Source organism: Colletotrichum truncatum (genome assembly GCF_014235925.2).
Source record: "Colletotrichum truncatum strain CMES1059 chromosome Unknown Contig_0006, whole genome shotgun sequence".
NCBI lineage: Eukaryota > Fungi > Ascomycota > Sordariomycetes > Glomerellales > Glomerellaceae > Colletotrichum > Colletotrichum truncatum.
Window position 1 is genome coordinate 933,682 of NW_027222403.1, and position 24,077 is coordinate 957,758.

Sequence of the window (24,077 nt, forward strand, 5' to 3'; positions counted from 1 at the left end):
GCGTAAAAATCACTACAGTAGCAGGAGTTTTAAGTAGTTAGTTCAATATATATCTTTAAGGGCAGCTAGAGTTGTCTACTACCGCAGGCTTTACGCAAGTCCCAACCCTATAGTTAGCGTTATACATTGGGATTGATCTTCTATTTAAGCCTCTCTCTATTAGTTTTGCTTCTATTCATGCCACCCTCATAGCCTCCTTATACGATTGCGATCCGCGTTTGAATGCGTCAAGAGTATCCCAGCTGCTTCACTATCTTTAGGTAGAGGTCTGACTTAATCGCCTTAACCAAAAGAAGAGAATACATAGCGCTATTACTTACTAAGAATACCAAGTCGCAGATATATTAGTACGCCTAGAGGTAGTACTGTATACCTTAATCTCGCCTCATTATTATTACCTAGTTGTCTATTTACTAGAACGTAATATATTATCTAAATAAAGGTAATTAAAACGACTTAGCCTTGATTGAGTATCCTAGAGCCTCTAATCAGGATTCTTATCATAGTGATTCATCTCGGTGATTCTAGGATTGCTAGGATTACTCTATTCTACCCCTAGCCTCACCCTGGTGATACCTAGCTTTCCCTAGATGGTGAGCTTAAAGCAGCAAAAATCACCCAACTCACCCTATTGGTCAAAGGGTGATGACCCGAGGAACTTCCGAATGTAGATTCCGTCTGTTAGCAAGAACTGATGATGCAGGGAAGCAAAGCCACTTTAAGTAAAGTAGGGTGGCACTATACTTCTGTCTTGTGAGACAACCAAACAAAGCAGCCATAGCTATGCGTTCATGACAACGGCTTCAACAGGAACATATCCATGCTTCACATATCTGTTTTAACCCGTCGTTTCGTAGCTGCGAAACACCAGCCTAAACTCCCAGCAAGGAAACTTTCGCTCAGTTTGTTTGATTTCAAGAGGCATGAAGCATATATAAAGTATCGCGAGTCTCAAAAGTCAACGTATTAGGGACGCACTAGAAGTAAGAAAAGAAAGCGTGGTATCATTTAGCTCGGCAACGTATCAAAACATGATGGACCCCGGATCTTCTGAAGAACTTAGTCCAGCACTCGCATCCAAGAGCCAGTTAAGATCAAACCATGAACTCATGTCACCCAACTCATTGAAGAACGAATCAGCCTCGAACTCCCCTCCAATACCGGCATTGTCGTCAGAAATGGTGTAGAGCCCCATATCCGTTACTGGAGCAGCCACAACCTCATTCCCATCCACTTCCTGGCCCTGAGCCATAGATAGTAGAGAATGCCCAGCCGCAACCTCTGCACTGGGTGGTCGGTTGGTTGTTGACTTCCAAGATTCGGATGTTAAATGAACTAGTCTTTCTAACTTGACCACGGCATCTGCAGCTACACTCCAAGTCTTTGCAAGATATTTAAGAAGCTTGACGCATGCGCCAGCATTGCTGTTAAAAGCTGCAAGAGAAGTGTCTTGCTTGATCTTGGGTACAACCCAGAGGCAGTAGAGAAACGTAATACCGCTGACAAATACTGTATGCGCAGTCAACCAACTATTTGATAACTTGAAAAATCGGTGTAGTTCCGAGTTGATGAGAATTGTTGCGACAGCACTCTCGTAGCAGATTTTCCATGAATTAAAGCTGGGTCTGGTTATTGCTGGCGACGGGCGATAAAGCAACATGATACAATGGTGGTATTTGAGCTCAAGACTCTGGATAACGCCATCTGAAGTGCTGCGTCGGAATCCCCGCCGAAATTCGGCTCTGAGTCCCTCAAGTAAGGCGTCACAGCGTTTTTGGACATCTGGCTGCCAGGTTTCGAAGTCTGTTGGCCAAGGGAACCGATTAGGCAGGTTGACGACTCTGTAGATCATAAGCTTGATCTCTGCTGTGATCTGGTCAAACTTGAATGAATACTGTGCCGCAGCATACGGGTTAACCATGACTCGCGCTCGTTTTGTTGGGTTATATGGAGAGCGAGCGCTTTCGGGTGTTAAGGCATGACTTCCAGACAAGTCTTCAGCACGTTCTCCAGAGCGACCAGCACAACCAGGAAACTCTATATCGATAGCTTCGTCTCGAAGAGTCAGTGGTCTCCCAAGAACAACAGCAAGACTTCTTTCTAACGAATAGGCTGACCAGAATATTCCCCTTCTAAGGTTGATGCGAAGATGAGAGTTTCCGGCTTTGGCAAGTGGAGAAACGCGATGATTATCTACCCCACGACGCTGAAATCCAAGATCAAGACAGCTAGCAATGATATTCATGACCAGAAACCAAGCATTAGGCCCATCTTCAAAGTAGAAACTTGTCAGTGCCAAGAGAAGCATTACCTGAAGGCCTTCAATGCTGTCATGCAATGCAAGAGTTCCAATACGTTGCATGGCTGTTGCAAGATAACGTTCGGAAGAGAACTCGACTGATAACCGCGATTCAAGAATTCGCGCCCCTAGAGCTAGAACAAGAAATACTTGCACTGAATGGAAAGGAGATAGCGATGCTTCTACCTCTTCCAAGGGAGGCATTTGCATAGATCCAGCCTTCTTTGTCGTATAAAGATACTCGAGGTTCTCTAAGATACTGTCTTCGTCGAGAAATGGGTACAGCGGGTGAAGCGTCTGAAAGTAAGCATCCGCGAAATGTTGAAGATCAACCTCCGATGTCCAATGTGGAGGGAAAGGATGATGGGCTGGTGAAGCTTTTCGCGCCACCGTACCTCCTTCAGGAGCTGCCCAATTAACCGACAGCCCTTGAGATTGTGGTATTGCGGAAAATATAAGTCGTGCAAAAGGAACTCCTGAGGAAGGACCCAGATATTTGGACTCCTTTGAGTTAGCCAACGACAACATTCCAACTTCGTGAGCTAATGGCTCGCTTGGGCCAATCTCCGTTGAGGCAGATGGGCTTAAGGATGTTGTGTTCTCTGTCGTAGATGACCGAACTGTTGGGACATTCTCTGCCTCAACATCTTGGGTTTCATGGCTAGCACCCTCCAAAGTAGTATGGTTTTGGCCGGTGTCCAGACCTGGAACATCCTCTGTATTTACAACCAGCTCATGTCCATCATAAACTTCATGTTCAAGATGGCTAGGATGATCGACAGGCGTAGGCAATGGTTGCTGCATGGGCCATGGTTGGGCTGATTCGATGACTGGGTCGGGATCGTACATGGGTTCGGGGGCTGTAGAGACTGTGATGGATGGTGCTATCGTTGTGCGTGATTCCACTTCCGGAGCTTTTTCCAACTCGTCGGGTGCTACCCGACGAAGCGAGTCCTCGAGTGAACGCAGACGCGCCTCCAATTTGGTAACATGACTATAACATTCACAAGTCAATCAACTGCTACTCAATATTGTTTCACGCTGGATCGTAACTGAGTTGAATTCTTTACTTACTTGACAGCATCGGGATTATTAGCAAAGTTTGCCCTGACGCATGGATGGCCCGAACGAGCACAGTTGGTGCAAGACGGCCTTTCATCGTCGCATCGGATTTTTTGACTGCGGCAACGGGCACATGCAGTGCCTTTCTTGCGGCCGGGCCCTGTCATTACAGACACCCCGGCTCGTTGCCGAGTTGATACGGGGGAGATGGGCTCTTCGGACCAACCAGATGGTCCGGTAGCATCTTCATCCATCGACCAGTTCTGTGCGGAGATATCTTGCAATTGAACGTAGAGGACCGGCTTATCGGGTGTTTTCTGTCTGATTTCCCATACAGAAAGCGTTGGAATGGTGACTGAGGAAATGAACGGGGAAATCCCGAGGTGGCCGATTAAAAAACAGGCCAGTCCTGCTTTCTTCATCCACGCGGGGTACGTGTGGCTTGGTTAGAGCACTCGATCGATGAAGACATGAGATTGTTCCGGATGCGGGGGTGGGGTCGCTATCGGCTTTTGCCCGGTGCTCGAGCGCTGAAGAGTCGAGATTATCGGCATAACCCGACAACGAGGGTCCGAGCAATGATTTTTCAATACTAACTTTCGGCTCCTGGTTTACACCTAGTACTGTCCATGAAGAGATAGATATTACTTTCATTCCAGTCGCTTAGCATCTCGACATTGTGGCCTTCTCCCTCATCATAGGCTTCTAATTCATCGACTTGAACAATCGTCATCATTCACAATGTCCTCACCAGCCCGCTACTACGCCAAGCCCGCCGAGGCCGTCACTTTCGCCAAGGGACTTTTGGTGAAGTCTGGTCTCCCGGAAGATGATGCTACTCTAATGGCCGAATGTCTGGTCCAAGCCGATACCCGTGGCGTGGTAAGTGGAATTCATCTGCTATCGATGAGTTAACTTCGGGTTGCCAAGAACTGACAACGATGATATTTAGGATACGCACGGATTGGCACGACTTCAGCAATACATCGAGCGTGTGCAGAGCGGCTTAGTTAATGCTAAGGCCGACATTAAAATAACTGAGAAGACTCCCTTGGCAGCCCATGCGGACGGAGATAATGGTTTCGGCTTCGTCGTTGCGTCCAAGGCCATGAAAGACGCCATTCGCCGCGCCGAGATATACGGTATCGGTATCGTGACTGCTGAGCATTCCAACCACTTCGGCATGGGCGCAACCTATGTCCTACAGGCCCTCAATGCTGGCATGATTTCTCTGGTCTTTACGAATTCTGCTAAGCAGATGCCACCTTTTGGCGGTAAAGAAACCCTGCTCGGCATTTCTCCTTTTGCTGCTGGTGCTCCCAGTAAGAATGAAGTTCCATACATTCTCGACATGGCGCCGTCCGTTGTCGCAAAAGGCAAGATTAGGAAGGCCGCCCGCAGAGGCGAGAAAATTCCCCTTGGTTGGGCGTACGATAAGGATGGAAAGCCAACAGAGGACGCAAATGAGGCTCTCAATGGTTCTATGGCTCCTATCGGGGGTCCCAAGGGCTCTGGTATCGCTATTCTCATGGACATCATGTCCGGTGTCTTGACCGGTGCTGCCTTTGGTGGCGAGGTCGGAGACCAGTACAAGGAAGCTCGCCCTCAAAATGTAGGCCATTGCTTCATTGTCATCAAGCCTGACATTTTTATGTCTTCAGAGCAATTCCGTTCAAGAATGGATACCCTTGTCCAGCGTGTTCACGGTGTGACACCGGCGGAAGGCTTCAAGGAGGTTCTTTTCCCTGGAGAGCCTGAATACCGCCTCGCCAAGGAGCGTGAGGCCCAGGGCCTGCCGTTTGCTGATGCCGAGAAGAAGATGTTTGAGGATCTGGCATCGAAATATGGCGTTCCAGAGTTGCCTCTATCTACCACGCCGCTGGCTTGAAACAATAATGAGTAGAATGTTTTACGATGGAAGGCAGTTATGGAAATTAACTTTCAATGCAAATGAAAATTTTGGCAGTGTTATCACAATACTAATTTGCTTACGATCATGTGTCTGCAATTATCCTTAAACGGGCGAGGTTTTGAATTTTGAAGTTTATGTAACACCTCAAATTTTACATGACAGAACTCGACGTAGCTATTTTGGCTGTGACAGATAAATATTCCATATCACCTCAAAGCAATATGATAAAAAGGTTCTACAAACGCAAGCCGCATTGATTGAAACCCAAAGCTGGGTATAACAAGCTGATTGTACTGTGGTTTTTCTCCACTAAGAGACAATTCGAAAAGACCCAATTCAGCAATCTGTTAAGCCAGAACTTTACCATACAAACTGCCATTCTAAAATCTATGTGGAATCATCACTGAAAAGAAAACTTTCCAAAAGCCTTTTGCATCGTACTAGCTAAAACCTATTTGCCTCTGAACGTCGCAAATGCTTCCTGCACAGACATGCCCTCGCGAATTGCTTTGGCGCACTTATCATCTGCATCTGCCAGTCCGGGAACTAGCTCAAGAACCTTCTCGGCCAGTTCTCCGGGGAGAAAGACTACTCCATCCAGGTCAGCAATGATATACCCGCCAGGACTAATGACTGCCTCCTGTTTGGCAGATTGAAGTTTGACGTCAACGTTGATTTCTGAGGGGAAGCAGACAGCGCCGCCTGCGGTTGTGCCAACTCCTCTGGCAAATAGCTAGTGTAGGTGTTGTTAGGATTTTGTTTGAAACATCTAGGATAATCGATGCTGGCTGTGTGCTTACCGGGAAACTCAAATCTCTGTGCTCTTGCAGATCTCGCAGGTGGCCATCGATTACAACACCTTTCGCCCCAAGGATCTGCGCCCTCAAAGACATGAGGCCACCATAGCAGGCGTTCACGTGAGGAAGGGGCTGTGAAATGAAGACAACTGAGTCTTTGGGGATTTGATCGATCTGATGCGAGCAAACGTTAGTCTTATTGTAGGGCAGCCATTGAATAGTTGAGAGTAAAATCACGTACGTAGTTGCCTTTGACCTTGGAAGCAGACGAATCGCCCTTGGGTGCAAACTTGACAGTAAACACTGGGCCGACTATTTTCGTCTTGCCTGCTTGAAACTCTGGCGAGTAAAGCACCAATCCCTCGAGGAAGCCGCCATCGGCACGGCCTAGCTTGGACAGACCATCTGAGATCTGTAATCAACGTGTATTAGCTTTTATAGCGCACATTGTGATAGTCTGCAGTGGTTCTTACGTCACAGCTTGACCACTTTGATAGACGCTCAACGACGTCTGAAGTCGACGACATTTTGGGTATGATGAATGCGGGGTACTCTGAGAGTTCGGGTGAAGGTTGTGTTTTTCGCACGAGAGTAGCGGTCAAATACCTTAGATAAGTAGTTGAAATTGATTTCCAACGCTGCTTCTACTGGAAGATGTCACCGCCGATCCCCGGATGTGTTGCCTGGGAGTCATAGAAAGCCGGGGTCTCGATGGTGGATTGCTATCATTCGGAGAAAAGCCGTTCTGTCACCGCCACTTTTTCGGCTTTCGGCCGAGGAGACCGCCTGCACCATTCCATTGTCAAGATGAATCATGATGTTTTGTGGCATCATCCTTATTCTGAAAGTAGGCATAGCTTCCTTGGGAAAATCAAGAACACTGATTAAACCATGATAGCTCAAGTTTGCGCTTAGCGAAGTCTCGAGCGAAGTCTGCAATCATTGTTTCATGCATTGAAGACGAAATGAAGTAAGACATACACAAGCCAAAAACATGTGGATATCAGCTTTGAATAAACATTCATAGATAACGTCATTTGACTTCGAAGCGTCTAAGTTGGATTACGTATAATACCTATGCTCTACCCGCAGAATACAGGACATCTCTCATTACACGCTCAATCGACTTCGCATAAACCTCCACACCCTTCATCTTGAGAACCGTGAGCTCCAATTTGGCCGCATTTTCAGTTACAAAGTCTGTGTATTCATCGCGAACCGTTCGGTTAAGGTTGATCTTCGCCATGCCATGCTTTCTAGCTGTCCTGAAGAGTTCATCCGAAACACCATGTGTACCGTGTAAGACAAGTGGTATGTCAGGAATGGCATTGTGAATGTCGTTCAACCTATAAATCGGTTTCTCATTAGCATCCCGCCACAGCAAGTAACACAGCAGAGAACTTACAAATCAAGCCTCCAGAACTTCTCTGGCCCTCCAGGTCCGTAATTTCCGTGAATGTTGCCAAACGACGGAGCGAGAAACTGCACACCGGTTTCTTTGACGAATTCTCTCGCAAGTTCGGGTCGAGTGAAGATCGTTTCAAGGTCTACAGTGGGCAAGCCATCCTCTCCGCCTTCCAATCGACCCATCTCTGCCTCAATTGCAATGCCTTTCGCGTTTGCAATCTCTACAGTCGCTTTGCATTGTCGCTTGTTCTCTGCCTCATCGTGTATCGATGCGTCAATCATGATGGAATCGAAAGGGAGTTCCAGAGCCGTCTTGACATCCTCTGGCTCAATGCAATGGTCGAGGTGCACAGCAATTGGCACTTTTGCTACATGCGCAGCTCCGATCACGTACTTGACGAACTCGGGACCTTGGAACCTCAATGTCCATGGAAACACCTGGATGATTGCCGGCGAATTGCATCTTTCTGCTGCTCGAATCACTGCGATTACACCGTCATCGTTATAGCTGCGAGGTTATGAGTATCGTTTAGCAATTTAGGCTGGAGGCGTGCCTACCAGTTGTACGCGCCAACAGCGTAACCGCCTGTCCTCGCCGCCTCAAGGATTTGGTACGTCCGGTTGTTGTGAGGAAAAGATGCCATATTGAATACCGTGCTCACTGATCATGCGTGATATCTTTTCGTTAATGGATCTGTATACTGGGAAATGGCTTTCATATAACTTGTAAATGTTGATAGAAATGAAAGACGGATTAGGCCCACTCGGCATCATGCCGAGTGCACCACAAGGGCTAACTATTTCAGATTAACACGGCGAAAGCTACATCAAACCGAATACTTCACTTCCTAGACTAATGGGATGATTGAAAATAAACCTAGAAACGAGTCTTCACGTCTTGTCACTGGCGCAGTCGACTAAGTGAAAGCTGCTGGACATAATGTTTATTGGAACGGTACAAGTACCGAAAGCCAGATTGAAGACTAAAATCCCTATGTGACATTATGCCATGCAACACTACTCTAAGCTTCCAATGGATAGTCATACAGAGTGGAGGGATTCTTAACCCACAAATCCTCCCATTCCTCCTCACTGAGCCAAGTACTCAGAGACTGAATCCACGAAGGGTTATCGATCTTTAGGAAAGGTTCCTGTTCATCTTTGCTTCGAAGATGCCTGTCCTCATGTCTCTGTGTATGTGGCCAGTCGCTCCCCCACACCAATCTCTTGGAGTTCGTCTTGACGAGTTCCTGGACGATTTCTTTGAGATCTTCAAAGTAAGGATCCGCTCGCGAGCACCGGTATGGCGCCGATATCTTGATCCATAGATTTCCTCCCTTCAAAGTATCCAAAAGATCCTGCCATCCGGGCTGTTCCCTCACAGGTATGGAGTCGGCAGGCGTCATGCTCGCAGCCTTGACGAGTCCAATGTGGTCCAGAACCACCGGCAACTTTGAGCTGCGAATGGTCTGGCCGAGCTTTTTCCAATGAGAAATGTTTGGTTGCTGGATCTGGATGCTCCAGCTATTTCCGATGGCATGCCACTGTAGTAAACGTTTGGCTGTGGACTCAATGAGCTCGACTTGCTTCTCGACATCGCTCATAGCGTTGGCTTTGAAGAAGTCCAATCTGACGCTTCGGATTCCAGCCTCGTGGTACTTGTCAAGTAGTTCGTCTGTTACGGTGTCCAGGTCGAGGACGCAGATACCTCGGGCTGTGCCGTTGAACTGCTCCAGATAGTAGAGCAAGGAGGAGCAGTTCGCTCCGTATGAGAGTCCGTGAGCAATGCAGACGTGAGAAACGCCGATGGATTTCTCAAACGCCTTGAGCTGCTCTAGGGTTGCAACTGAAGGAGTGAAGTGTCTTCCTGATGCAAATGGGAATCGTTCTGGTTCGAAAATGTGGTGGTGAGTGTCCCAGGCACCCTTGGGGACAGGTTTGGATGAATTGCTGATTGAACCCATGGTTGAGACAAATTGGACAGTGGCTGAGGTTGTAGTTAGAATGCGATTATAGGGGACAAAAGACAATTGGACATTCGAAATTCACAATGAATAAAGACAGTTGGGTTAAATGATTCATGAATATGTATCCCGGTCGCCGTCCGGATGCGGTACTAGTATATTCTCTGGCAATGATTCGAGGCCTGTGTCGCCAAGCCACATCGGCTTTACCCCGATCGTTAATAATGTTACTTATGAAGCGACTCACAGAATTAGAAAGCACAATGGTACTATACTGTTGACTGTTTAAAGCATATTTATTTAAGATTATCCCACAGAACAGAGTTTTGTTGTGCCATGTTGTCCTCGTCTTCGCCGCGATGCATACCTCCTCTGATAGTCCTGTGGCAAAATACCCTTTCGGCAGTGATATTCCAGCCGAACGTCTGATGCGTTGAATTACAAAGTCTCAGATTAATTCTCACTTATGGTAATTCACCGACGTTACGCTTTTGGACATTTCGTTGCTATTAGGGGCTTATGTCATACACAAGCCATAGTTTGAACAGATCATGCAATCCGTATTTACAAAGGGCCTGCAATAGATTCCTCTCGCTTATGCAACATTTATCTCCCAAGGTATCCGTAAACAATCAAATGATGTTTAAAATGTGCTTAACCATAGCTATCGCCTTCTCTTCCTCGAGGCGGCTCGCAACAAGCTGAAGACTGATGGGCATTCCGTGAACAGCATTGGCATCATCTATACAAAATGTTAACATGTTTCAATCTTACACCAGAGACCTAAACTCACACTCAGCCGAAATAGCCTCGCACACAGGCCCGAGAGGTTTCTCTGTCGGGGTAACCAAGTCCAGGCTTTCGTCCGCGGACAAGCCGGTGGGGAACGAGACACAAGAATAGTCAAGGACATTATAGACGCCCGTGTATCCGACTAAATTTCCCGGTCAGCAAAACGAGTTGTGCCTCTGCCGCAAAAAAGCCTTACCATGCTTGAAGGTGCCGTTCTTGACACTAGTAAAGGGCGTCGTAGGACACAAAATCGCATCGATGCCCGCCGCATTCCAGCGATCGAGATATCGCTTCTGGAAGGCGGTCCGTTCCAAATGCAGTTGCCACATATCATACGTCCCCAGTTCCTTTGCCAGCGAGTAGGCCGCCATTTCAGGTCTCCACGGCTCTCCCGTCTTATCCAACTCCTTCTTAATTGAGATACCGCCATCTGCGACGAACATGCGATTCAGCAGGCTCACTCCCTGCTCCTGATCCTTGGGATCCCAGTCTATTATTTCGACACCGGCTTCCTTCAGCTTATCAACAGTCAGGCGGAGAGCTCGCGTAACAGGAGGAGTTGGCCGGACTATGCCGTCATCCCACATGACAGCGATCCTCAGCGTTGCCGGGAGCTCAACCTCTCGCCATGCAATGGGAACACATCGCGGATCGTAACACCATGTTTGGCGGTTGATGACGGATTTACTGTAAAGTTCAAGATCCGTGATTGTACGTGTCATAGGACCGTTCACGGATTGGACGGCTTCCTGGCCGCCCATGCCAGAACGGCAGCCTAGGGTTGGGAAGCGGCCGAACGAAGGTCGGAGAGTGAAGATACCGGTGCATGCTGCCGGGATACGCAGGGAGCCACCTATAGGTCCTCAGTTAGTAATGAAAATGGCCATATTCAGAAGAATGATCAGCTTACCAATGTCAGTTCCGATACCTAGGGGACTACCCTTCATCGCAATCAAGGCAGACTCTCCGCCCGAGCTTCCACCACTAGTCAAATCCCTGTTCCTAGGGTTGACCGTCCTTCCAAAGACGTTATTAACAGACTCAGCAATCATCATCGCCGTTGGGACGTTGGTCTTGACATAGAATACCGCGCCAGCTTCTTCGAGAAGGGTTGCAAGAACAGCATCATACTCGGCAGGGCTGCCAACATGAGAGGCAAATCCCACTGTAGCGTCCAAGCCTTTGAGGTTGAAGTTGTCCTTCAACGAGATTGGCAGTCCGTGGAAAGGGCCCAGGGGCGTCCCCGTACGCTCCAGGTGCTCATCAAGTGCTTTAGCCGTAGCGAAAGCGCGATCAAAACAGGTTTCGGACAAGCAGTTTGTCTTTCACGACACGGTCAGCGCCTCGTAACCGCTTCATTTGGCAAGAATTACCTAACTTACTAACTGATGCGCTGCAACGGCTCTCTTGCAAAATGCTCTGGTGACATCTGAGGATTTGAGATGGCCCGAGGCAAGTTTCGGGAGTAACTCGGCAGCTGTGCTGTTGGTAATGGCGAGCTCCGTCTCCGTGAACCAGCCGGACGTTTCGGGCCATGTCGTGACATCTTTCTGGGACTCCGGTGGCAGAAGGTGTTTTGGAACGCACCATTCCGAGGGGAAAGTAGATAAGAGAGCTTTGCGCTTCTTTGCGCTCGCAAGCTCCCAGGGAGCGACGCTGTCGGATTTCAAGCTTCCCATGGTGAAGACACTCGGTTGTCGGTTGTCTGAAATCAAGGCAGTATGTTGGATGCGCGGGGGGATGGTTTACAAACAGTTGGAAATGCGCCTCACGTGGGGTCACTTAGCCCGTGGGAAACCGAACTTGTTAAATACAAATACATACACGTAGCGTCGTAAATCGGTTCTGAACACCATGGCGCAAGACGGCGGGACACGCCGGTCTTCGGCACCATTGACACGGGCACATACAGCCGAACTTCTTGCTGATGAGGTAAAGAGAGAAAAGTCAACAGTGCTAAAAAGGACGCCGCGGGAACTGTGAAGGATCTTTGATTGGCGTGCGACTGATAAGATGGTCGGGAAACCAACTTGCATACCTCGAGCTGCAGCATGCGCATGAAACCCAGGCTATCGTTACCCAGACCCCAAACATGATAATGTTGCATATTTATCGATGACAGGATAGACGGAGAAAGTGGGGTCTCGTATGGTATACACGACCCCGTGGGCAAATTCAGACGATAAATGTAACCTTGAAGATGTCCTGGCAAAAGCTGGTGAACTGCGGGGATGGTGGCGCTAAACCGCCTACGTGCCACGGTCCATCTTCAACCCGTCAAGCAACCCGTTGATAGTGATCGTCTTCATAGCGCACCAAAGAGGAACGGCAGTAATTGGTAGTTTGCCGTGTTATGAACCAATGACGTACCCAACAAGCCTAATAGAGCGGCAAAAGAAAGCCACAACCATACGAGGCATGGCAATGATTTGTTGGCGCATCGGAAGAATATTCCGACGTCAATGATCCCCGCACTTTGCAACATCATTAAAGAGAGGTTGATGCGATTTCCACCTACAGGGCGCGATAATTGACATGTTTGTTCCCTTCAAACACCGAATTCCCGTAAAAACACGACCAATCGCGAAGTGGGACGCGTCTAGCGATATCTACTAGCCCTAATTCTCTCTCTTGGTTGATATCGCCGAGCGCCGATGACTCAAAACTCCGGCCTGAAAATAATTGACATCTTCAACTTCTCGCCAGCCAGCCGAGTTGAAACCTAGCGCGCACAAGAGGTGACGACACCGCATAGCGTATCCGGCGTATTTCAAAACAGAACAGACGAGTCTGGAGCTTTAAACGTTCTCGGACAAGGATCACGACAGGCTGTAAGCTTATCGCCCGCTCTGGTTTTCTGTGGAGACATTGTAATGATCGTCTGCAGGATCAGATAATGATAACGGTCTTGGGAACTCGCCGTGCTGCAACTTGATCGAATCACGGGCGTCCCGCAAGACGGACCGGGCGGTTATCAACCCCAGAGAATCGTCAGAGATAAGGCTCCATCGCTCCAGAATATGCCGACAGTCGTCTACCTGGGATAATCTTCGGGTTCGGATCTTGAGTGCATTACAAGCCAAACAGCAATAGGTTCGAACGGCAAAATACTGTGCAGGCAAAATTGCTATCAGTTACTCTTGTCGTCGTCTTATCTTGATAGTATCTCCTAGGTAGGTGGTGATAGTCAACGCCAAGGGCAGAGGGTTGATAGAGGCCGAAACAACACGGCTCAGCGACCCCTTAAGAAGCAGACGATTTTCCTCGGGTTCAGTTCAATCTATGAGGAAAAAGAATGATCGAGGTTTTTGGTCGGTAATCAATTACTATCGCTCATTCAACTTGTAAAGGCTGCAGGTGTTTCCATTGCCAAGATGGCAACGTCTAAAATTCGTCAATATTTGACCGGCGACTACCAGCCTGGGGAACGCAAGCTCATTCAAAAGGTTCGTTATTGTCCTATAATGTCGTCTTTTCATGCCGCTAACCCTAGATAGATTGACTTCTTCATCCTGACATTTTGTTGTTTGAGTTACTTAGTAAACTACGTAAGTACCTACTTCATATTGCTGATCCTCGCCCTGTGCTGACCCAACCCAGCTCGACCGCACCAATCTCAACAATGCCTACGTTTCTGGCATGAAAGAAGAACTAGGGTTCGTAGGAGATCAGCTGAATCAAATCAACACCTGTTTTACCATAGGGTATGTTACTCCATCGCTTTATCGCCGTAATGGTAGCTGACCACCGACCAGCTATGTCATCGGCCAGGTCCCATCCAACCTATCCCTTCACTATGTGAAGCCGCGTTTCTGGTTCCCGCTCATGATGGTCATTTGGGGCGGCCTAACAATGTGCACCGCCAGCGTGCACAGCCCAAAATCCATAATGGCCATCAGGTTCTTCCAAGGCTTGGCCGAAGCCTCAACTTTTGTCGGCACCCACTACATCCTCGGCGCATGGTACACGGAGCGGGAGCTAGGAAAGCGCAGCGGCATCTTCACCGCGTCCGGCCTCGCAGGTACCTTCTTCGGCGGATTCATCCAGACAGGTATCCACAGCAGCATGGACGGGCTTCACGGTTTGAGCGGATGGCGCTGGCTTTTCATCATCGATGGCCTGCTGACTATCCCTGTTGCCATCTACGGCTTCATCTTCTTCCCTGATACTCCGCATACGACTCAGGCGTTCTACCTGACTGCAGAGGAACGCGCTCTCGCTGCGTCACGCGTGCCTCAGATTCAGGAAAAGTCACCGCTGACCTTCCGATTCCTCAAGAAGGTGCTTTCTTCGTGGTATTGGTGGGGTTTCGTCATGCTTTGGATCATTGCTGGAGAGACCGAGTCGTTCAGCACCAACTCCCTGCTCGGACTGTATATGAAGAGCCACCCGGTGAACAAGTACACCGTTGCCCAGCTCAACAACTACCCAACCGGTGTGCCTGCAGTGGGTATCGTGTCTACCCTCTTTTGGGCAACTCTCACGGACTTCCTTGGTGGCAAGCGATATCTGGTCAGCTACTTTATCGGTCTTACAGGCATTGTTACGTCGGTAATGATTCTAGTGGCATCAAAAGATCCTACCAGCGCAAAGTCCACATCTGTCGTCTTTGGTGCTTATTACTGGGCAGGTGCAGTCTACGCCTGCCAGGCGACCTTCTTTGCGTGGTGCAATGACGCGATGAGATATGAAGAAGGGGTTTTCCGCGGCGTTGTGCTCGCTGGTATGAACCTGGGAAGCAACGCCATCAACGCCTGGTGGAGTATCGTCTTTTATGGCGCGTCGATGGCGCCATGGTTCACCGTATGTGTTTTTCACCCCGGGAATATTGTGTGGAAATATGCTAACGCGGCTGCAGAGAGGCATGTGGGCCATGATCGCGAGCTCTATAGCCCTGATTATCTGGACTATCGGGCTGACATATCTCGCGCATAGAGAGGACAAGAGAAGGGTCATTAATGCTCATGAGACGGTGTCTGTTGATAAAGGGGCAGATATAAAGGATGATGGTGTCTGATCAGAGTGTTCAAGTAACCGCGCTTAGATGAAGGCGTTGTCGTTTTCTTTGAGAGAAATGATGTTTATCACATGGAGCCGCCAGATATGTTTTGCATAATTAGGGACAACAACCGGAGAGACCAGAAGCTGCATGTCGGATTTCGTTCAGAGGTGCCATTGAGTGGATTGATAGGATCCGACTATGGAGAACCAATCCCGATTTTATGGAACCCTCCGTACTCCTTACAATCTTGTAGCAGGCACTCGTAGCATAATGTTGAAGATTGGGGGGTCATGGTATTTCGAGGAAGCGGCCGTAGGCTAAGACCACTGCTAAGTCCGTAAGGAAGATACGTCCGTGGCTTATCGTCTCCGCGTTAACGGCAGCGAAAGGGCGCGACAAAGGGCGAGACCGGTGTAGCCCCTGAGAAGGAAATTCGCTCCCACAGCATACCGAGGCCGGCAGTGGGGGCTCCATCGCATAAGCTCGCGGGTGCCGAGGCCGGACCCATAAGAACGGGCCCAGCCCCACCGGAAGCCGAGGATGACGGATTTGGCGCGGAACAAGAGTCAGTCACCGCGGTCGAATTCCGCTGCAAGTGTAGAATCGTTTCCACGCACATGGTGAGTGTAGGATGCTTTCATTTCAGCTAAAGTCGTACAATTAACATATTTTGATTTGTTAGATTCTCTGTAATTGTACCTATGTTCTTCCTAAGCTGCAAAAGCTGCTGAATGCAGTGCTTTAAATGTAGCAGTCAATACTCAGAGCTTGGAGCGGAATTAAGATTTAAAGTGGGTCCAACGGCCAGGCCGGCCCCCGCGATCGGCACCGAAATCCGATCCTTGGATCAAGGCCATCAAACAACTGCGTCATTCTTCCACCCGTCAATGAGTCTCTCTTGACGCAGAACTCTCCACTATCCGCAGACCCTGTGGCCACTGGACCCACGGCGTCCAAGATGACGGGACGACGGGTAATCCGGCGCCTTCGGAGAGATGACGAGGTTGCTCCGCCGAAAAGTTCTACGGAGGCTTCTAGTCGCTTTCGACTGCAGACATAAATAATGTCCCGGGTCTTGGCTTCAAGACTCCTTGTAGCACATCATTGAAGATACTACATCATTGGAACATTTTCAAGATACCCTTACTTTTTAATTTCACAATCGTAATCATACTCAATGTCTACACTACCATCAGATTATAGTGACCGCCCAGTCGCGGTGCTCGGAGGAGGAGTTCTTGGTCGCCGCATTGGTGAGCCAACAAATCCCGATACTTCGTAAACATCTATACTGACAACAAGCAGCCTGCATTTGGGCCTCTGGCGGCTACAATGTCCAAGTCCGCGAACCAGACGCCAAACAACATCAACCCTGTCTGGACTACGTGAAGCAAAATGTCGACAGCTATCCAGCATCCGGAAGAAGACGCCCTGGAACCGTCCAGGTCTTCCAAGACCTCGAGACTGCCGTCAAGAACGCCTGGCTTGTAATCGAGGCCGTCCCAGAGAGAATCGAGATCAAGATCGACACTTTCGCCGAGCTCGAGGCCAAGGCCCCCACGGATGCCATCCTCGCCAGCAACTCGTCGTCGTATCGCTCCTCGGAAATGATTGCAAAAGTCAGGGACGAAACGAAGACCCGCATCATGAACACACATTACTATATGCCGCCCTCGAACATGGTCGTCGAGCTGATGACTGACGGATACACAAACCCGGATATCTTCCCATTCATGACGGAGAGACAAAAGGAGGTTGGCACCAAGCCGTTTACGGCGAGAAAGGAGTCTACAGGATTCATCTTCAACCGTCTGTGGGCGGCGATCAAGCGAGAGACCTTGTCTATCCTGGCAGAGGGTGTCTCGAGCCCGGAAGAGATTGATGCCCTGTTTTACGAGCTCAGCAAGCACGGCAAGGGTCCATGCCTGATGATGGACGGTAAGCCCCTCATCCCCATGACAAATCTTTTATCCGAAAACAAAGGGAATATGCTAACGGACAAACAGAGGTCGGTCTCGACACCGTCGCATTCATCGAGAAGCACTACGTCAAAGAGCGTGGCCTCTCACCCGAAAACACCGTCGACTTCCTCGAACGCGAGTACCTCTCCAAGGGCAGACTCGGACACAAGTCCGCAAAGGGCGGCCTATACCCGCACCTCCCCAAGATCGTAGCCCTCGATCTCGGATTGGCGCACTCGGACAACCACACGACGTCAGGCCAGGTCCTCCAGCTTTCTCCCGAGGGCAAGCTCGAGCGCGTGCTCGTCGACCGCCAACACGTCCCCGACGGCATCGACATCGACGAGCAGACCAAGCGCATGTTCTGGACCTGCATGGGGACCCCCGGCGAGCAGGACGGCGCCGTATACTCCGCCAACCTCGACGGCGGCGACGTGCGGTCCCTCTTCGTCCCCGGCGTGATCAACACCCCGAAACAGCTCGTCGTCGAGCCCGCCTCGAGGAAGATTTACTTTAGCGACCGCGAGGGCATGAGGGTGTACCGATCCAACCTCGACGGGAGCGAGCTCGAGACGCTCGTCGTCGGCGGAAACGACCCGGAGGACCTCAAGGCGTGGTGCGTCGGCATCTCGGTCGCGCCCAAGCTGGGCAAGTTCTACTGGACGCAAAAGGGCGCGCCCAAGTCCGGCCAGGGACGCATCTTTTGCGCGAACATCGACATGCCCGCGGGCAAGACGGCCGAGACGAGAGACGACATTGTCTGCTTCTTGGACAAGCTCCCCGAGTGCATCGATCTGGAGGTCGACGAGGACGACAACGCCATCTTCTGGACCGACCGCGGCGAGATCCCCAACGGCAACACGCTCAACAGGGCGACGATCGACCCCAAGACCGGCCTGCTAGAGTCTTCTGGCGCGAAGAGGTTCGAGATTCTGGTGAGGCATTTGAACGAGGCCATCGGTGTCAAGTTGGACAAGGAGAACGGACATGTTTACTTTGGCGACCTCGGCGGCAACATTTACCGGTCCAACTTGGATGGGTCTGAGAAGAGGAAGCTCTTCTCGGATGACGACCGCGCTATTTCTGGTATTGCCCTGCTTCGCGACTAGATTCGTGCGTAACTGTAAAACTACAATGGCGTTTGGGATGTTGGCGGTTCTTGAGTAGACTAGACTAGACGGTTGGGCACGCGGCCCTATCACGACTGATGATTCCCTGTAGACTAATACGAAAAATCAATTTCATTTCTATCGTGTATCTCATACTTCTATGCTCTAATGTGCTTTTCTTTTCTTTTCTTTTTTTCTTTTTTTTTTTTCTCTTCTCCGGATCTCAGATCTTCGTCTACGGAGCTTCCGCAGCAACAGCATAGCTGACCTTGGACTTGCCCTTACTCCTCGAAATCTTCCTCACGGTAGTCTCGCCGCACAAGTCGGTGGTGTCAACGTGCGTGCCGCCGCAAGGATACACCTCGGCTCCGACAATCTCCACGACCCTAAACTTCTCCCCCGGCGGCGCGAGGCTGCGGTCGGGAATCAGGCGTTCGAGGCCGCGCTTCCGGAACTCCTCCTCGTCCCAGAAGTCGACCTTGACGGGCATCTTGGCGTCCAGGTACTCGTTGACCCTCTGCTGGATCGAGTCCTTGTACTTCCCGTCGATGAGGCCCTGGAACTCGCAGCTCGCGGAGTCGGGGACGTGCGACGCCTTGAGCTCGTCGAAACCCTCAACCTCGTTCTCGAGGAGGTGCCTGACGGCGGCGCCGAGGACGTGGCCCGCGGTGTGGTAGCGCGAGTACAGGAGGCGTTTCTGCACGTCAATGGCCTGCTCTACCTCCTCGCCCTCCTTGAACTGTTGGTCCGCGGAGTTGAAGCGGCCAAAGTGCAACACTTGTCCGTCGCGGACGGCGTCCATGCGCGCTGAGCGCACTGAAAATGATGCGCCGGACAGGCCGGTGATTGAGCCGACGTCGGAAGGCTGGCCGCCGCCCTGGGGGTGGAAGATGGTCTTTTCAGTGACGATCACGTGGTCTTGGTCGCTGCCATCTTTGAACAGCAGGCGGTTTGCTTCTTCGAGGTCTGCGAAGGGGCGGATCGCCGTGACGATTGTCTTGAGGGTGTGGAGTTTGGCGTTGTGCTGGAAGGCCAGGTATGTGCGTGCCGCGGCCATTTTGACTGATGATTTTCGGTTTTTAGTTCCAAACTTTCAGTTGGGGATGAAGTTTATTTGTACCGGTTCAAATGTTTGTTGTCGCCGCTCTTCCTCGTTGTTCTAATGGCTTCCGTGGCCGTTTGACATGAAGGGCGTGAAAATGATGAAATGTGGTTCAAGCGCCCTTCTGAGGGAGTTTAAGTGGGTCCGTTAAAATGACACAGTCAACTCGACCAGGTGTCAACTAAGCGAGGACTTGACAGGCACCGTATCTTTGCATGGCGTTTTTGAGCTCTCATTAAGAAAGTCTCGGCGAGGTACGGTATGTTGTTCTACGATAGAGTTACAAAGTAAGCTTGCATAGTAAACCGAGATAGCCTCGTATGCTGTCGCTGCAGTTGGCTTGATTGAGGGCTCATTGGCTGAGCCTTCTGAACACACTGTGTTTACCATCAAAAGAGAAAAGAGAAAAGACACGGAATCAAAAGTATTTTCTATGCTTGTGAAATAATAGGGGAAGCATATGGAAGTTGGTGACTCAATACTCACAAGATCTCAATGTTGTCGGCCAGCGATATACGTAATTGCGTGCCAGCTACCTGATTCTGGAAATTTTGCCTATTGTAGTTATTGTACCCCAAACAGTAATATGTCGAATGCAGCTGTCGCTACTAGATGAGCAAGTATTATTAGATGGACAGTCTGCATCTTTGTCACTAGTTGACCGTTGCAACATCTTTTCAACTACCTATGTATGTAGAGACACCTTGCGTTAGACGCATGAAAATTGAACCATTTCTTATGATCCTGAACCTTCTTCCGGCTAATATATTGATAGATTTACTCTAGCATAGACTCGAGGGTACAACGGTAAACATAATCAGTCATTATACATACCAAGACACGTTAGTTGCTCAAACAAGCCAAGCCAATGTACCCACGTTGTGGTAAAACAGACTCCCAGATGTCTTCCTTCAATGATTAAGTAATGAACAAGACTGGTTGAAGATATTACGAAAGAGGATTGAAATACATGTCCCTGTTTGAATGGTATTTTTGGACTGGTACTGCTGTCATGTGATAAGTCCTCCACGTTGTTTAGTACCAGCCAGCTCTTACTGGCTACATGCATAGTAGACTCAAGTGCCCTTCTCCTCCAACCAAAATGTCAGGTAGTGGCCATGGCAAACAAAAATAGGATGAAATCTTTCCCATCTGCAGCAAAGGAATCTCCACCCCAAAGCGGCATGCTGCACGATAGAACTATCTCTGGGGTGATTGCAAGTGTCTCCGCGGGGGTAAGGCTGTCCCGGCTTCAGCCGCTTCCTCAGATCTCCCATCTTCTGACCATTGTTTCTATCCCTCATAGTCCAGGTCAGGCTTCGCGTTTCATCCAGCTCTCGCGCATGGGTTGCACGGTCCAATGAGGTCACTCTCCGCAGACGGAAACGGAACCTGCCAGAGCTCTCTGCACGTCTTATGTGAGTTGACCATCTGCAAATTCATGCGTTCATATGGTTGATACATTTCATTTACCTAGGTACCCAAAGTTTCAACTTATTATGAAGTAAAAATAATAATCGGATAGCTGTGCTCGGATATCTAAAGCGCGTTGAAATAACAGCTTCCAACTTTCTCTCGGAACTCCCAGCTCGGACTCCCACGCTCGTTTGGGGGTCCATTGAGGGCTAGAACCCGGGTTTGCGGTAATATCCAACACCCGCATTTAAGAGCCCTCGGTAACTATCGTACCAAACAAGTGCCTTTTTCATTACATTCCCCCGCCGTGTCTGAGAGTCAATCCATTAAGCGGCAATAGCGAGCAGGGACAGCACGGGCAGAATGTAGCTAACTGGGCCTGAGACAGTAAGGCCTGAGGCAGCAGACTTGCCGTCGCTGCCGCTGCTCTTGGAGTTTGTCGCGTTGCAAGCGAGGAAGCCGTTGCGCTCGGCAGCGCCGGTGTGGGTCATGGCACCGACATAGACACAGCTGCCCTGGTAAGAGGGGTTGAAGACGACGCGGTCGGCGCCGGGAGCTCCTGCGGGTGCATGTCAGCGGCCGTGCAAAGGATTGAATGCCAAGACGGGGGTTCCATTGGGGCACATTTGCATCCGAACAACATCGGGCCGCATGATAAACAGGCGAGAAAGGGAGAGAGAAGACAGAAGGGAGAAAGGGAGAAACGTACTGCCAGTGTAGTTGCCAGATGAGAGGATGGGGAACTCTTGGTAAGGACCAGAAGTGGCAAAGACGAGACCCTCACGGTTGTTGAAGCGGTGGGGGTACTGGCTGGTTCCGAGCTGCTGGTTTGCAGCGTAAAGACGGCAGCCCTCAGCGGTGGCCTCGTTAAGCTGCTTGCGCGAATACTTGGTGGTACCGCAGGTGACAGATTCGATGCTGTTGGTTCCCTGACGCTTATCGAGGGCGATGGGATTCGCGGCTGTGAGGACGGCGCAAAGGCCCAAGACGAGGGTGGATTTGAAGCTAACCATTTTGGTGAAATGAGCGGGTATCGAGAGAGGCGATGTGACGATGTAAGGTTGTAGTGAGAGAATAAGAGTGAGAGTAAGTGTGCGGGAGTGACGGATTGATGAGGTTATAGAAAAGAAGAAAAAAGTTAAAAAAAAACCAAAAAAAGGAGATCGACCAAGAATGAGCAAACGGCAAGAGGCGGGAAGAAGCGTTCTTGGTGTAACGGTTTCGAGACGTGGGACAAAAAGTGGATTTAACCGTGATGGAAGGAAGGGACGGCCCCGCGATAAATAAAAGATGGGTTAGATTTTTGATGGGGTTTCGAAATGCAAATGTTTGAAAACAGCAATAAAGGAACAGAAAACTGGCAAGGAGGCGCCCAGAACTTGGCCCGGCGCGATGATCCCGTCCGCCAAGTTCGCATCTGGCAATCGATAGCGCCTGGTTCAGCTGTCTAGACACTACAATGTACGTACTAGAAGCCCCTAAGAACCACCTTAGGGGACCCCGAGGCCGCTGAGAGAAAAAGTCAAAGTCACGTGTAATGTCTTTTGAGCCAATCACGGTGCTGGAATTAAGCACATAAGCTTAAACTTGTGCCTGTTTGGGAGAGGCCGCCCGGTTCTGGGCCCACCTAGCTTGCCGCCCTTTCCTTACCATCTCCTCTTTTTACGGAGGAAGGAGCCGAATATGCAAAACAGTTCAGCTTAGAAGAGTCACACCCACATAAACATACACATACACATACTACCTAGGTACGTATACGTAGTTCGGATACACCACTGGGCGTGCAACACTGGGTGTACAACGCAGTTGCTCAGCTCCATAGGGCCACAGGGCGGCCTCAGAGCTAATGTTTGCGAATAAAAGCCACACTACAATATCTGGGCTTGCAGAACCGGCTTGCGCGTTCCTGTACCACGCCGCGGCCCTGCAGCGGCAACGGCAAAAACATTAACATAGTACTAGTAAGTGGCATCAGGAGATGTCTACATACTCCGTACTGAATGCCTATCTAGCTGCGCCTTCCTTAAGCCTACCAAGTCCTCACTGGTCGTGCCTTCCCAGATGGAATGACAACGTGGCAAGCTAAATGTGGGGCCTCCTTGCTATGTATACGTACATTCCGTCTATTACATAAGCCCACTGCATCGACAACGGCGACGTCAGTGAGGCCGATACGCCTCCACGTGGGTTCGGGTTGTCTGCACTTTCCATGGTTTCCAGGTTGCCTCTCCGCTTTGCATCTTTTACACCTCACATCACCACTGCCAAACCCCCGCCGTCTTAGGAAAAGGCCTCGTTACAACTTCGTATCATTTCAATCTTCACACAATCTTCACAACTATTCCCGCACAATGAGCGTTAACAGTGCCATTGCTGCGCTCCCTGCCTACAAGGCCCTTGACGCCTTCGTCAAGGCTGGTGATAAGAAGTCACTTGAGGACACGGTACAAAAGTTCAACGATCTGGCCAAGGCTTCCGAGTCCGAATTAGAAGACTTCCTCTGGGATACATACAACGCCATTTTTGCAGTCGCCAAGCAAACATCCCCAGAGAAACAAGAGCCCCTCGCCGATTTCGTACAACGTCTGCGCGAGACCACCGTCACTGGCTCCAACGGCCAAGCCCTGCATCTTCAAGAGAGTGTTGTCTGGAAGGACCTGCCTACTTTTGGATGGGTTGCTCGCGATTTATGGAACTTTGGTATGTATCCCTGAGTTTTCTGTGCGAATGCTCAAGCGAGGGGTTTGCTGGCTCTAGACCTTACCATTAACAACATGACAGACGTCACCGATGCTTCTGCATCCAAGGAAGAAAGGGCCAGCTGGGACAACCTTGCGGCCTTCCTCGCCCAACTGACAGCCCGCGCCTCCATTGACAGAACTCGTTCCGACCCCCTCGACTTCTCCATGTTCGGCCTCTGGGCGCTGCGCACCGCCTTTGAGGAAGAACACCCAGCTGAGGCAGACACTGAAGCCGCCGTGAGACAGGCTTATCTGTGGATTCAGTACGCCGGAGACACTTTGAAGAAACTCTCTGTAGATGGTTATAAGCTTGAGGAGAGGACAGGTATTGCGGGCACCAAATACGAAGAGACCAAGGATTGGAAGGGTTTCAACCAGGAGAGATGGGACCTTTGGACTGATGAGTTCAAGACAGCACAGACCTCCTCGTCTGATTCCAAGCTGAAGGATGATGCTGCAAAGGCCGTCAACATTATGAAGAGCAAATGAACGAAACCAGGTTAGGCGAGGAGA

At 50.0% G+C, this 24,077-nt stretch overlaps 10 protein-coding genes across 10 annotated transcripts; 4 read left to right on the top strand and 6 right to left on the bottom strand.

Annotated features, from left to right (window-relative positions):
- Window positions 1-1,024: 1,024 nt before the first annotated feature.
- On the bottom strand, window positions 1,025-3,615 carry CTRU02_209528 (zn 2cys6 transcription factor; the record flags this gene model as incomplete). The annotated part of the gene is made up of 2 exons (XM_036732686.1): window positions 1,025-3,293; window positions 3,374-3,615. The coding sequence occupies 2 exons, from the start codon at window positions 3,613-3,615 to the stop codon at window positions 1,025-1,027; spliced, it is 2,511 nt and encodes an 836-aa protein (XP_036575534.1).
- A 487-nt stretch (window positions 3,616-4,102) lies between these two features.
- CTRU02_209529 (malate l-lactate) lies at window positions 4,103-5,249 on the top strand (the record flags this gene model as incomplete). Its single annotated transcript, XM_036732687.1, has 2 exons — window positions 4,103-4,243; window positions 4,314-5,249. 2 exons carry the CDS (start codon window positions 4,103-4,105, stop codon window positions 5,247-5,249), a joined length of 1,077 nt encoding a protein of 358 aa, XP_036575535.1.
- Window positions 5,250-5,724: 475 nt separating this feature from the next.
- On the bottom strand, window positions 5,725-6,597 carry CTRU02_209530 (ribonuclease e inhibitor rraa dimethylmenaquinone methyltransferase; the record flags this gene model as incomplete). The annotated part of the gene is made up of 4 exons (XM_036732688.1): window positions 5,725-6,006; window positions 6,074-6,244; window positions 6,312-6,482; window positions 6,544-6,597. 4 exons carry the CDS (start codon window positions 6,595-6,597, stop codon window positions 5,725-5,727), a joined length of 678 nt encoding a protein of 225 aa, XP_036575536.1.
- Window positions 6,598-7,145: 548 nt separating this feature from the next.
- Window positions 7,146-9,441, bottom strand: CTRU02_209531 (fructose-bisphosphate aldolase; the record flags this gene model as incomplete). The annotated part of the gene is made up of 4 exons (XM_036732689.2): window positions 7,146-7,416; window positions 7,476-7,985; window positions 8,036-8,117; window positions 8,505-9,441. The coding sequence occupies 4 exons, from the start codon at window positions 9,439-9,441 to the stop codon at window positions 7,146-7,148; spliced, it is 1,800 nt and encodes a 599-aa protein (XP_036575537.2).
- Window positions 9,442-10,073: 632 nt separating this feature from the next.
- CTRU02_209532 (fatty-acid amide hydrolase (amidase)) lies at window positions 10,074-11,912 on the bottom strand (the record flags this gene model as incomplete). The annotated part of the gene is made up of 5 exons (XM_036732691.1): window positions 10,074-10,183; window positions 10,235-10,375; window positions 10,430-11,086; window positions 11,144-11,555; window positions 11,616-11,912. The coding sequence occupies 5 exons, from the start codon at window positions 11,910-11,912 to the stop codon at window positions 10,074-10,076; spliced, it is 1,617 nt and encodes a 538-aa protein (XP_036575539.1).
- Window positions 11,913-13,607: 1,695 nt separating this feature from the next.
- On the top strand, window positions 13,608-15,250 carry CTRU02_209533 (pantothenate transporter; the record flags this gene model as incomplete). The annotated part of the gene is made up of 5 exons (XM_036732692.2): window positions 13,608-13,679; window positions 13,731-13,781; window positions 13,834-13,937; window positions 13,989-15,036; window positions 15,092-15,250. 5 exons carry the CDS (start codon window positions 13,608-13,610, stop codon window positions 15,248-15,250), a joined length of 1,434 nt encoding a protein of 477 aa, XP_036575540.2.
- Window positions 15,251-16,412: 1,162 nt separating this feature from the next.
- CTRU02_209534 (3-hydroxyacyl-CoA dehydrogenase) lies at window positions 16,413-18,305 on the top strand (the record flags this gene model as incomplete). Its single annotated transcript, XM_070205282.1, has 3 exons — window positions 16,413-16,488; window positions 16,541-17,173; window positions 17,209-18,305. The coding sequence occupies 3 exons, from the start codon at window positions 16,413-16,415 to the stop codon at window positions 18,303-18,305; spliced, it is 1,806 nt and encodes a 601-aa protein (XP_070060930.1).
- Window positions 18,306-18,540: 235 nt separating this feature from the next.
- CTRU02_209535 (alanyl-trna synthetase) lies at window positions 18,541-19,362 on the bottom strand (the record flags this gene model as incomplete). The annotated part of the gene is made up of 1 exon (XM_036732694.1): window positions 18,541-19,362. One exon carries the CDS (start codon window positions 19,360-19,362, stop codon window positions 18,541-18,543), a length of 822 nt encoding a protein of 273 aa, XP_036575542.1.
- Window positions 19,363-21,149: 1,787 nt separating this feature from the next.
- On the bottom strand, window positions 21,150-21,836 carry CTRU02_209536 (guanyl-specific ribonuclease N1; the record flags this gene model as incomplete). The annotated part of the gene is made up of 2 exons (XM_036732695.1): window positions 21,150-21,382; window positions 21,533-21,836. The coding sequence occupies 2 exons, from the start codon at window positions 21,834-21,836 to the stop codon at window positions 21,150-21,152; spliced, it is 537 nt and encodes a 178-aa protein (XP_036575543.1).
- Window positions 21,837-23,174: 1,338 nt separating this feature from the next.
- On the top strand, window positions 23,175-24,053 carry CTRU02_209537 (uncharacterized protein; the record flags this gene model as incomplete). The annotated part of the gene is made up of 2 exons (XM_036732697.2): window positions 23,175-23,523; window positions 23,605-24,053. The coding sequence occupies 2 exons, from the start codon at window positions 23,175-23,177 to the stop codon at window positions 24,051-24,053; spliced, it is 798 nt and encodes a 265-aa protein (XP_036575544.2).
- Between the last annotated feature and the right edge of the window lie 24 nt (window positions 24,054-24,077).